At 38.2% G+C, this 14,296-nt stretch overlaps 1 protein-coding gene across 2 annotated transcripts in view; it reads right to left on the bottom strand.

Annotated features, from left to right (window-relative positions):
- Positions 1-3,184: 3,184 nt before the first annotated feature.
- NIPA2 (non imprinted in Prader-Willi/Angelman syndrome 2) overlaps positions 3,185-14,296 on the bottom strand; it is a 29,816-nt gene continuing 18,704 nt past the window's right edge. The window contains exon 4 of one of the 2 annotated variants that reach the window (XM_006898591.1): positions 3,185-3,876. In XM_006898591.1, the coding sequence (XP_006898653.1) occupies positions 3,251-3,876 (626 nt within the window). In that variant the 3' untranslated portion in view covers positions 3,185-3,250. The remainder of the gene's footprint in view (positions 3,877-14,296) is intronic. The other variant, XM_006898590.1, reaches the window with a different exon arrangement.

Raw genomic sequence — 14,296 nt, 5'->3', positions numbered from 1 at the left:
TTAGCTTGGTTAGATCCACAATCAGCACTCTTGGCACTGTTATGTGCGATCGAGTCGCTTGTGACTCATAGCAACCCATAAGAGCCTTAAACATCGTTCTATCCTGTGCCACCCTCGCCATTTCAAACACACTCATTCCCACCGCTCCAGTCACAGAATCGATCCATCTCATCAAAGGTCTTCCTCTCCTGCGCTGCCGCTCCACTCTGCCAAACATGATGTCCCTCTCCAAAGACCAGTCCCTCCTTGCAACATGCCCAGAGTAGGTCAGACGAAGCTTCAGAATTCTTGACTCCAAGGAGCATTCCGGCATCACCCTCTCCAGGACAAACCTGTTTGTTCCCGTAGCAGTCCATGGTATATTCAACACTCTACTCCAGCACCACAGCTCAAAGGCATCAATTCTCTATCATCCCTAGTCACTATCCAACTCTCCGATGCATAGCACGTAATTGCTAAGACTATTGCCCAGACCAGGTGCACCTTAGTCTCCAGCCTGACGTTGCTCTTCAGTACTCTTGAGAGGTCCCTCACAGCTGACTTTCCCAATGCAATTCGTCTCTTGATTTCCTGGCTACTGTTACCAACAGTGTTGACTGTGGAACCAAGTAAACGAAAACTGGTAACTATCTCAATCTTGTCACCATCCATACTGATGCTGCCAATTGGCCCAGTGGTGAGAATTTTTGTTTTCTTGATGTTGAACTTCAGTCCATACAGGAGGCTGCAGTTCTTGACCTTCTGCAGCAAGCGCTTCAGTTCCTCCGCAGTTTCAGCAAGCAAGGTTGTATATCATCAGAATAACGCATGCTAGGGGAGCTCTGGTGGCCTAGTGGTAAGGAGCTGCAACTACAATCCCAGAGGTACACAGTTCGAATCCACCAGATGCTCTGCCGGGAAAGGAGGGACAATCTCCTCCTGTACCAGTCAGATCTGATTTGACGGTACACTCACACAAAAATAATAAAAATTAAAAAATTTTAAAAAAAGAATAATGCATGCTGTTGATGACTCTTCCACCAATCCTAATGTCACATTCCTCCTCCTACATCCCAGCATCTCAGATGATCTGTTCTGCATACAGATTGAAAAGGTATGGAAACAAATTTACTCTCAGAGTATTGAAGAACAAGGATGTCAGTCTAGATACTAATGAGTTTGGTGCTGGAGAAGAGTATTGAACATACAGTGGACTGCCAAGAGAACTAAATTTGGAGAGTGTGAAACCAAATTTCTACTTGGAGGCAGGGATTTTGAAGCTCTGTCTGACACACTTTGGATATGTTGTCTGGAGGGAGGGACCAGTCCTTGGAGATCATACATGGGAGGGTGGAGGGTCAGTGCAGGAGAGGAAGACCATGTACAAAATGGGATGACTGGTAATGGGGGCAGGTGTGCCAAAGACAGTGCTACTGGCTCAGGATAGGGCAGAGTTCAGAGCTATTGTGCATAAGGTTGCTATGAGTTACAGATGACTCGATGGCACGGAACATCACCACAACAGTTTTCTAGACTTGTGACCCTTCTCAAGTAGATCATGAGCTTTTCTTGTGATTTATATTTGGGTAGGTGTGAACCACCAACCTTTCATTAAGTTGAGCTGTTTAAACCACCTAGTGACTTGAGAGTAAGAGGTGGTATTTGTTGTTCATTCTCTACTGAAAGCATAGAATATGGCCTAAAGAGGAATACAGTTCTTAAGGAGTTTATAAGATCTAATTATAAGCAAATAAAATGTAGTGAACCCTAATATATAATCTCAAATGTTATAATATAATGTTTAATTAACTTATGCATTTACAGTGGAGGACTATCACCAAAAGGGTGACAAGTATATAAAGCAGATAGATAATAAATCTCTGAGATGACCAATACAAAGGTTGTTGTTGTTGTTATGTGCCATCGAGTCGTTTCCGAAAGCTCTCTCCTAAAAAGTCCCTCTCTTTAGGGGAAAACACCAGAAAAGATTTGATGGGATAAAAAATAATAAATTGGGAAAATTGGAATTTATTCCATGAAATATAGAGATGGAGGGAAAACTTCTGATAAAGCTGATGAGGCAGTGTCTGTGCCACCTTGGCTCGGCCAGGCTCTCAGCCTGCTCAAGGGCAGACTCCTGAGTTTTGGCCTACTGGCTATGAAGCCTTGGCAGGACCAGCAGAATGGTACAGATGTAACCCATCTTCTTTTTTTTTTGTAACCCATTTTCTACTTACCATCCAGCTGGTAAACATGTTCACTATAGCACCTGTTTGGTGTTTTTTGTTTTAAGGCCCATGAATGGTAAAGAGCTGAAAGGTCTTGAGTTAAGTTCTGATGGTATATATAGTGATACAAACAAATTTTTAAGCAAATTAAAATAGTTGGTACAAAGAAACCATATTTTACAAACATTACCTTTTCCCAAGCACTTGGAATTTGTTTCAATGTCTTTTTATTATAAATTAAATTTAAAAAATAATCCTAGCTATCAAATGTCATTTTCCAAAGTAGTAAAAAGGCATAAATGATAGATAACTGAAAAAGATCTGAAAAGTACAAGCACTGATGTAAAATGATAAACTGCAGACATCAACTGAGAAATGAAAATGAAGCTGGCTGAGCTTAAGAGTGCTCAGTCTCCAAAGAGGGAAGAGAGCTGATTTAGCATACTCATTTTGAGAGCCATCAAGTGAATACAGGAAATCTTATGTCACAGCCTGAAAGTTTTGTTAGATTATTTATTTGTTTGTTTGTTTGTTTGTTTATTTCTGTGGTTTTCTCCTTTTTGTGATCTGGAATGAATGTTCCTTCATGAGTTAACTCTTAAACCAGCAGTTCTCAAATGCTGTTGTGTAACACTGAGTCAGAACTAAGTCACAGTCAGTAGGGTAAACCAAAGGAAAATAAGTGGAAAGACTTCATTATTTTCCAACTCAAAAAGCCTATAATGGTCGAGGACATCAAGATGTACACTTCATATTTTTTTTCACTGATGCAAAAAAGAAAGCATTTTTATAGGTTTTAAACTGTCACTAGTCCATTTGGTTTCTGGTGAAGGAATCAAATTCTGTAATAATAAACTAATAAAGAAAACAGCCAGGTACTGAGAGCACTGTAGATGTAAGAAAAGTGACTTCTTTGTCCAAATCAGAGAAACCTTTAAAAAGATTGTCTTCAGAAAATGTTGAGGACGTTGCCTTTTCAGACATATCCTGGTATTGATTCATTTTATAGCAGAATTACAAATTAACCTTATAAATTATCTCTCCTAAAAAGCTGCCAGATTTCCATTTCTTCGGGAAATATTTTCACAACTATGTTGTTCACAGATTAAGGCTTCTTCACTATTAAGAATTTCATACATATTTGATAGGTTGCCATTCATTGCTTTTTCATCTTTTCGGAAAGACACAGGCAGACTTGCTAAACTAAAACTGGTGTCTTTAAAGGCATGCAACAAGAATATTCCTACAATTATTGTAAAGAAGCCACTGAGAGTGCCAATAATGTCATCAACAGGCATATCTTGCCACTCCTTAAAGAGAATAGCTGAACATGTTAAAACTGATGTTGTAAAGAATACATAATATATTGGAGTCACGATGGAAGTGTTAAATATATCCAGGGCTCTGTTTAAGTAATTAATCTGTGTGCTCACACAGACGATGAGGCTCAGCAGAAGAACCCAAGCTAGGGGATGGTTCAGCACATGCTTTCCTGTAAGTAACTCCTTGATGGCAATGCCCAGGCCTTTCACACAGGACACAGAGAATGCTCCGATGATAGAACAGATGGTTATGTACACAAGGATATTTGTCTGTCCATGGCGAGGTCCCACCACAAAGATTAATATCAAGGACACAATGACCACAAGTGTTGCAAAGACCAAAAAACCTAGGGGAGACAAAAAAAAAATAAAAGTTGTATTCAGTCAAGTTTTTATACGCTAAGGAAAACTGAAAACCCAGAACTGTCCCCCACAGGAAGGTGTATGTCCCAAAATAAAAATTCACTTGCCCTAGAAAGGAGTATGCCCAAAATTGAAAGTAAAGCCATGTCTTGGAAGATTAAAAGATGCCTTCATAGTCACCAATTGTGATACTACTAGTATTTTTAAGTAGCATTATACATTCAAATTAGTTATTAGGCTAACAGGTTTTTACCACCTCCCACCCATTTGAGTACTCAGGAGCTTCTGGGGAGAGGTGAAGAGCAGTGAGAATAGGAACAAGAATGAGTGGAAGAGAAACCACATGCATCAATTTGTAAATAATGAATGTAAAACCTATTGCCATCACATTGTTTCTGACTTGTTAGGTGCTGTGCTGTCAAGTCTCCTGTGACTCATAGCGACAGCCTTAAACTCTGTCCTATTCTATACCAATCTCATTATCTCTGACACACCTACCCCCATTACCCCAGTCACTGAATCTATCCATCTCAAGGAGGGTTTTCCTCTCCTACGCTGTCCCTCCACTCTCCCAAGCATGACCTCCCTCTCCAAGGACCTGCCTCTCCTTACAACATATCCAAAGTATGTCAGACAAAGCCCCAGAATCCTTGCCTCCAAGGAGCTTCACCCTCTCCAGGACAAACCTGTTCATTTTCCTAGCAGTCCATGGTATATATTCAATACTCTTCTCCAACACCACAGCTCAAATGTATCAATTCTTCTCCTATCACTCCTAGTTTTTGTCCAGCTCTCCAATACATAGCAAATGACTGCAAAGACCATGGCGTGTATCAGGCACACCTTCGTCTCCAGACTGACATCTTTGCACTTCAGCACTTTAGAGAGGTCTCTAACCATAAACTTTGCCACTGCAATACGTCTCTTAATTTCCTAGCTGCTGGTGCCAAGAGTGTTGACTGTGGAGCCAAGCAAACCCAAACTGAACAATCTCAATCTCTTCATCTTCAATCATGATGCTGCCAATCAGCCCAGTGGTGAGAATCTTTGTTTTCTTGATACTGAGTCTCAATCCATACTGAAGACTGCAGTCCCTTACCTTCTACAGCAAGCACTTCAGGTCCTCATCAGTTTCAGCAAACAGGATTGTGTCATATGCATAAGACACTAGTGGTTGGAAGTGGAACACATAGATATTGACAAACTAGGTATTGGTGAGATGAGATGGACTGGAATGGACATTTTGAATCAGATGATCATATGATCTATGCTAGAGATGAAAAGAGAGGAAAAATGGGGTTGTTTTCATAGTTAAAAAAGTCCTTTCTAGATGTGTCTTGAAATAAAATATTCTGAGTGAAAGGATAATACCCATACGCATACAAGGAAGTCCAGTGAATACCACTATCATTCAAATATATGCACCAACAACCAGAGCCAAAGAAGAGGAAATAGAAGATTTCTACCAACTTTTACAGTCAAAGATCAAGCTTTTACAGTCAAAGATCAAGCAAGCATGCAATCAAGATGCATTAATAATAATGGGTGATGGAATGAATGCAAAAGTAGGGAACAGAGAAGAAGCAGGATCAGTAGTTGGAAAGCCTGGTCTTGGTGACAGAAATGAAGGTAGATATAGGATGATAGAATTTTGCACAATCAATTTATTTGTTGCAAATACATTTTACAAGAAACATAAACGCAGGTGGTACACATGGATTTCACCTAATGGTATGCACAGGAATCAGACAGATAACATTTGTGGAAAGAACTGCTGGAGAAGCTCAATATCAGCTGTGAAAAACTAGGTCAGGTGTTGATTGTGGAACAGATCACCAACTACTCATATGCACGTTTGAGCTGAAGCTAAGGAAAGTTAAATCAAGCTCATGGGAACCAAAATATGACCTTGAGTCTATCCCACCTGAATTTCAGAACCATCTCAGGAAAATGTGTGAGGTGTTTAACACTAATGAGCAAAGACCAGATGAGTTACGGGAAGATAGCAAGAATATCATCCAGGAAGGTTGCAAAAGGTTGTTTCCAAGACAGAGGAGGAAGAAAAGACCAAAATGGATGCCAGAGGAGACTCTGAATATTGCACTAGAGTGCCAAGAAGCCAAAGCAGAGGGAAGAAATCAAGACATTAAGGAGCTGAACAGGAGATTTCAAAAGGCAGAGCGACAAGACAAAGTAAAGTATTATGATATGTGCAAAGAGCTGGAGTCAGAAAATCAAAGGGGCCGAGCTCGCTCAGCATTTCTTAAGCTCAAGGAACTGAAGAGAAATTCAGGCCTCAAGTTACAATACTTTGTGCAGAATATTAAATGATCCTACAAGTATTAAAAGAAGATGGAAAGAATATACAGAGTCATTATACCAAAAGAATTCGGCAGACACAGAAGAATTTTACTCAAACAACGTAAGAGTCTGTGGTGATAAAGGAAGTTCAAACTGCTTGCAAAGAATTGGCTAAGAATAAGGCCCCAGGTATACCAATTGACTTATTTCTGACTTCTAGGAGTTATAAATTCTGTTCTAAAAGTTGTTGTGTTGGAAATGACTTATAGTTGACCCTCCAGTAGGTTTTCAGAGGAAGTTTAATTGCAAAGGAGAGTGCCCATCTTTGTCTGAGGAGCAGCTGGTATATTTGAACTGTGCTCCTTTGGAATTGCAGGGCAATTCTTGGGGACAATTGCCAAGATAAACAGCAACTCAATTGGAGAACCTGAATAGCATTTAGGAGTTCTGACTAAACATTATGAACTAAATAACAGAATAGCTAATAACTAAGTAACATATATTTTACTCATCAATTTTTCCTTACAACTACCATATAATATAGTTGCATAGCTTTATTTTCATATAAGAAAAGGAGGCATAGAAAGTTACATTAATTTAATCTGTTTACTCCACATATTCCATGTTATGAACTGAATTATGCCCACCGCTTCAATATGCTATTCCTCACTGCTGCTCCTGTGGATGTATCTCATTTGAGATAATTTGTTATGTCAATATGCTACCAGGGAATATGTATGTATGTCTTTTTTAAACCTAACCACATTTTAGAATTAAAAGCATATTACGCACAGATGCAACCAAGCATTTTTGGGAAAAGACATTCCATAGAGATTGCCAAAAACATTGAAAACACTAAAGAAGCTGGAGCAGGGTTTTCTCCAAGAGACAGACCCTTCCCTGGGAACTGCACCCTGAATTCTGCTTAACTCTAAGAAAATAGATGTGTTAAAATCTACCTACTTTTAATAGTTCTGGTATAATAGCAATAAGTAAGACCCTTTACTACTAAGATAACAGTGGGATTTTTTAAAAAAGGCAACTATTACACAAAACACAACAGAAAATAGCAACTATTTTGGAAGTCAAAGGCAGACCATAACTAGTATCTAATTTTCTTTAAAAGCTGCTATTCTGAAAGAATTATGTCCCCAGGGTTTTCAATGGCCACGGGTTTTTTTGGAAATAGATCATCAACAGCCTGTTTTCCCAAGACACTTCTGAGAGAATTCAAACATCCAAATTTTAGGTTAGTAATAAAAGGCTTAAAGCAAAAGCCTCCATCAGCAGTCACTAGAAATTAGAAACCAACTAGAATCATAACACTCACTTGCACAGTCCTGATGAGTGAGAACTAAGAGCTGGCTGGCTACCCAGCAGATTTTCAGAAATTATACACAGCACCGAGGACACTGCCCATCCTTACCTCCTGGAGCCGCAGGTGAATTCAAACCACCAGAGAGGCTTTGCTTTTGGATGAGCAGTGCAAATCCCTACAGACTATTGCACCAGAACTCTCATTATGGACAAAGTATCTTTGGAAGTAGAAGTCTAAGCTAGAAGTCTATAAAGGAAGAAAAAGAGCCCCAAGGTCCTGCCCAGCCTACATACTTGCCCCTACTCTAATGATGCTATAAATATTACCACCATCCCTAGAAAAATAAGAAAAACTATTTAGGACTGTATCAGAGGGACTCTAATGAAATATCAGACTGTAATTATGCAACGAAACCCTGTTAATGTTAAACTATAAAAGGAAAACAAAAATTTAAGAAAACAAGAATACTCCAAAGGAAACTACCCATTAATGCAAGGTCACCCAAAGGCAGTCAGAACTTCATTTGACAGAACCCAGAGTAATGTTAAATTCCCAGAAGCAAGCCAAACACCTCTGACTGGGCAACTGTCAATCTTAAAACAGGAACTAAGGGGAGAAAGAATGGGCAACAGAAAGTGGTGGCATGGAACTAGTGGATGTTACAGTGGATTAGGTGAAAAAAACACAAAAAAAACCCAAAAAACACCAAAACTTAATGGGCCAAGAGTCTAGAAATGAGGGAATTGTAAACAAAAGAGCCTAAATTTCTGAGTGTAATTTCTTTTAGGTATCCACTGTGGGCACATAAAAAGCACAAGGAAAGGTTAGTGGAATCAATTCTACCAAACACTTGTAGAGACGTAACACTGTTTTGATGTGAACATAACCTTGAAACAAAAACTAAAGACACCACAAAAAAGATGACAGGAAAATATTTCTGTGAACGCAGGTGTAAAAATCCTCACAAAGGAATAGGAAACAGAATTTAACAGCATATTAAGAATTCTGCAACATGACCAAAAGTGATTTATTCCAGGAATGTAGCATTAGGAAAACAATATAAGTAGAAAAAAGGGGGAGACCACACAATTCCATGGATACACAAAAAGCTCAAGCAGATTGAATGAATAAAAGGAATATTCCTCAATATGATTCAAGGAATGTATGAAAAGCTTATAATCAATGTTATACTAATAAAGAAGGATAAAACTTTCTCTTGAAATCAGGAAAAAGGTAAGTGTGGTTGTTTTCATATTTCTAGACAATATTATATGAGAAATCCTAACCAGAGCAATAAGAGAAAAAAGAAATAAAAGGAAAATAATTAAAATTCTTAATGAATCCACAAGAAAACACACTCAAAAGTCACTGCCAAGAGTCAGTTGTAGCTCACGGATACCTTCCCCAGATCTCGGAGTCTATAAACCACGCTAGGAAGAGACACCAGTCCTCCTCCAGAGCAGGTACTGGTAGGTTGGAACTGCTGGAAACAAGCAGGCTTTGTGTTCCCAGCACAAGTCACCACAGGCAATGTCATCAGAGTTCTCCATAAGAAAATTACTAGAGGAATTTAGTTGAATTCAGGGGACCAGGTGAACAAGTAAAAATCATTTGGGTTTCCACAAATCAGTTGTGAGAAATCAGAGAAAAAATTCCTTTTACAATAGTATCTTAGACTTAAAAATTAATCTAACCAGAGACATGAAAGGTTTATACATGAAAATGATAAAAGATATTAATTAAAAGAAGTGTAAATAAATGGAAAGATGTTTATGAACTGGAAGATTTCCTATCCAATGTGCTCTAATCATACTGTTAATTTTCCTTTACAGAAATAGAAAAATCAGTTGTTAAATAGAAAAACATATTGTTAAAAAATACTGAAAGAAAAACAAAGAGAGAACTCATACTGTTGATTATAAAACAGTTACCGTAAAACACACTGATACTGTTTTTTAATACTGTTTTAACACAACATACACCAACAGAAAACAAACTGAATGTCCTGCAATGAACCCACACACTATAATCAAATAACTTGACTCATAGCAATCCTATGTACAACAGCTCTGAAGACTGCCCTGTCCTGAACCAGTCTGACTCTGATACACAATATCCCTATTACTGTAGCAATCCATCTCATCAAGGGTCTGCTAAGTATATTGGATAAAGGAAGTAGAATTTCTTATTAAACAGTACTAGAAAAAGTAGATTTTCACATGCTTCATACTATATACAAGATCAAACTCTAAATGGATTAAAGAGCTAAATGTGCAAACTGAAACCATCAAATTCTTAGAATAAGCAAGGGTATAGCCATTAAGTCTAGTTTTAAACAGTTGATAATGTAATAAGTCACAAAAGACTAAATAAAATTAATAGAACCCCATAAAAATGAAAAACTTTTGTTCATCAAGACTCCAATAAAGGTGTAATGACCAAACCAACCAAAGTAATAGAATCAAAAGGCATGTATTAGACAAGAACTCTAGATACACACACACACACACACACACACACACACGGTTGTTGCTAGATGTCATTGAACAGATCCTATGAACAAACAGATCTGAATCTTACCCTATCCTGTCCCCATCCTCATAACTGTCCATTGTCACAGTCACCCTAACAGTTGTTTTCTACTGGTGTGTGGTATGGGTTTTTGGTTTGTTTGTTTTTTGCCAACTACCAGTACTTTTTTGCAACTTTTGCATTCTGTTTTATTGTTGATTGCTGTCAAATCGAGCACAATGCATAGCAACCCTATGAGCAAAAGACTTGAAGCCATTCTATAACTATCACTGTTTCTCAAAGTACACAGTTTCCAGAGGCCAACTAGTCACCAGTTATTATTAATGTATCTTGATTACATGTTTGGTTAATTTTAGACTGCAAAAGTTGGTAGAAATCCTCAATTTATTCATCTTTGGCTTTAGTGGTTGGTGCATATACTTGAATAATGATTGTATTAACAAGACTTCCTTGTAAGCATATGGATAATATCACTCAGCATTGTACTTCAGGATAAATGTTGGAAAACTCTTTTCAACTATGAATATGGCTCAAAAAAAAATACCAGTCCATCTCAACACACTAATGCCAGTTGCTCTTTAGTGTTCTGTTTCATTATCGACACTTTCCAATGTTCATACTGCATACATTCTATAGTGCAACTAGAAATGGATGTTTGCAGCTGTTTCTTTAGCACCATTCATCTTCCACTACTATACCTAATTCTGTTACTAATAGTGTTTTTGGAAGCCTGTTATTTCAGAAGTGGGTGGCCAGTCCCGCTTCTTAGTTTGAAACCTATGCTGAAAACTGTCCAATATGGGTGGCCCTGCTGCTATTTGAAACACTAGTAACAGAGCTACCAGCATCACAGCAAAGCTGCAAGTTATAAGTATATGTGACAAACTGACAGACAAAAGCAAATTATAAAATTATAAAACAACAAACAAATACTTAAAAGCTAAGGAAGCTCCATCTCACATACTTTGGGCAAGTAGCCCAGAGGGACCAGTCCTTGGAAAAGAATGCCATGCTTGGAAGGGTGGAGGGACAGCACAGGAGAGGAAGACTTAGGATGAGATGCACTAACTCAGTGACTGGAGAAATGGGATTAGGTCTGTCAGAGGCAATGAGATCTGCTCAGAATAGGGCAGGGTTCAGAGCTTTTTACTGGGTGGCTATGAGTCTCAGGTAACTCCAGGTAATAAAGAACAAGGAAAAAGAGATGTTAAATGCAAATCAAGCCAACAATAATTATCTCACCCTGGAAACAATAGTAAAATTCAACGAGGCTGCAAACAACAAATGTTAATGAGGGGGTGAGAGACTGAAGTCTCTGGGAGGGATGCTACCACTATGGACAACAATCTGGCTCTACTTTAGAAAGCTGAGAATAGAAACACTACTTAATCTAGCAATCCCACTGAAACTCTCAAACTCATTGCTAGTAAATCAGGAATTACTCATAGTTGACGCTCCAGTGGGTTTCAGAGCCTGTAAATCTCATGGAAGGAGATTACCTAAATTTCTCCATCATTGTCCTGATGGATTCAAATCAGCACATTTGTGTGGCATTTGGTTAAAGGCACAACTCCCTGTGGACTGGCCACAAGAACTCCCTAGCAATTAAAATACTAGGAATATAAACTAAAATAAAATTCGTGACAAAAACATATACACACACATACATGTTTATTTCAACTTTATTTACAATAGCAATGAGCTGCAAGCAACCCAAGTGTCCATCAAAAGATAAATGGCAAAACAAACTTCAGTGTATTTGTTCTATGAAGTATTATGCATCACTAAAGCACAATCAAGAATTCATGAAATATTGGACAACTTGGATGAATCTATAACAAGTTAAGCCAAGTGACATGAGTAAGTCACAAAAGGACAATTATAAGATCATTAATATAAAAAGGTAAAAAAGGGTTTACATACAGTTATAATCAATCTTGTATGCTTACAGGGGATGAAAAGGGAGAAGGGTTTAACAATTAATAAACAGGTAAAGTCAAGGAAGAAAAAGGCAATACACAAGATGTTGATTAAAGGGAGCTCTAGTGGCCTACTGGCAAGAAGCTGCACTGCAATCCCAGAGGTACACAGTTCAAATCCACCGATTCTCTGCTGGAGAAGGAGGGGAAATCTCTCGTCATGTACCAGTCAGATCTGATTTGACGGTACACACACAAATAATAATAAAATTTTAAAAAATAAAAAAGGTTGAGTAAATGGAAATTAATTGTCACTCAGTCAGAATTGGCCATAGCTGACCTTAAAGAAGGCTCTCTGTGAGTGTACAGTCCACATTTCTCTCAAGGAGCCTTTGGTGGACTAGCACTGCCATAGACACTTTCTTTGAGTTAGCAGTGCAACTCCAAATGGAATGTGTCACAAGAGGATGCTAAAGGATTAATTAGACATTGCAACAAATTAATTATCTTGAGTCTATGCCAACTGAACTTATAAGCCATCCCAAGAACAGATTTGTGTCACTGAACACTAACAAATGCAGGCCAGATCAGTTGTGAGAAGACATCATCCATGAAAAAAGCAATGTTTTTGTTCAAGTGCTATCAAGTGGAGTAAGACTGTTAGTGACCTCTGAACAGACAGATCTGAACTCTATCCTATCCTGTGCCATCCTCATCATCTTTGATACCCTTGATCCCATTGCTAAAATCATTGTGTCAACTTATCTCATTGAGGATCTTCTCTCTTGCCAAGCCTCCAACTTTCCAAACATGATGTTTCTTACCAAGACTCACCCAGCAAAAGGCCCAAAGTATGTAAGATAAAGCTTCACCATATTTGCCTTCAAGGAGTATCTTGCTGCACTTTTTCCAAGATGTACCTGTTTGGTTTCTTGGCAGGACATTCAGTAGTCTCCTCCAACACAATTCAAAAGCTCAAATGTTTTTCTTTTATCCTTATTCACTATCTAGATCTCAGACGTGTAGCAATAAGACTGTAAAGCCCATGGCATCAAAGGCACACCTTAGTCTTCAAACTGACAATCACTGCTCCTCAGTAATTTAGAAAGGCTGCTGATTTTCCCAATTCAACATACATATCAGTCTTCCAAGCATCCTGGAAAATCTACAACCAGGAGAGGATAAGAGATGAATGGGACCTTCGAAGAATCAAATCCCTGTGCACATCCAAAAACTTCTCCAACAGGGTAAAAAGACAAGCCACAGATTGGGGAAAAATATTTGATAATGACATGTCAGTCAATGAACTTATATCTGGAATTTATAAAATACTCGAACACCACAACAAAATAAACAACCCAATTGCAAAATGGGCATAGGATATGAACAGATACTTCACCAAAGAAGACATTCAGATGGCAAACAAACACATGAAGAAATGTTCAAAATGCAAATCATCTCACCCCACAAAACATAGCAAAATTTAATGGAACAGCAAACAACAAATGCTGATGAGGTTATGGAGAAACTGGAACCCTTATTCACTGTTGGTGGGAGTATAAAATGGTGCAACCACTATGGAAGGCTGTATGGCACTTTCTCAAAAAGTTGCAAATGGAAAATACCATTTGACCCAGAAATTTCACTATTGGGAATTTACCCTAAAGAAGCCATAACCACCACCCAAGCAGATACATGCACACCCATGTTTATTGCAGCTTTGCTCACAATAGCAAATGGCTGGAAACAACCCAAGTGTCCATCAACAAACAAATGGATAGAGAAGCTCTGGAATAGTCACATAATGAAATACTATGCAGCACTGAAAAACAAGGAACTCATGAAATATTATGCAAAATGGATGACCCTGGAGGACATTATGTAGAGTGAAATATCTCAGTCACAAAAAGACAAATATTGCATAGGGTCACTGTTGTAAAATGGGACTGACATCAGAATTGAGGGAAGGCAGAGAAGGAGGGGAGGAATGTATACTACATTGAAACAGATGAGGGAGAGAACTAATTTAAAAGAGATATATGAATGGCTATTATTGTCATGATAGGAATCCAAGATGAAGGCTGCACAGTGGAGTGCACTTGGGGGGAGGGATTGCATAACAATGAAAGAGGTTTTTCTTTTCAAGAAGAGTGAATTGTGGGGGGAGGGAGTGGGTAGGGAGAAAAGTACAACAATGAATGACTGGAAACCCTAAGTCTCTATAAACTTTCATTAATATTAATTTAAAAAATAATAAATACCTGAAATAAATTTTCTACCTTAATTCTGAATTTTTGTACTAATGAAGTATATTCATATTTTAAATTTTTTCTT

This window comes from Elephantulus edwardii, unplaced genomic scaffold (genome assembly GCF_000299155.1).
Source record: "Elephantulus edwardii isolate Elephantulus edwardi_28Jun2011 unplaced genomic scaffold, EleEdw1.0 scaffold00234, whole genome shotgun sequence".
NCBI lineage: Eukaryota > Metazoa > Chordata > Mammalia > Macroscelidea > Macroscelididae > Elephantulus > Elephantulus edwardii.
Note: the sequence above shows the minus strand (reverse complement) of the source record. Positions and strands in the feature narration are given on the sequence as shown.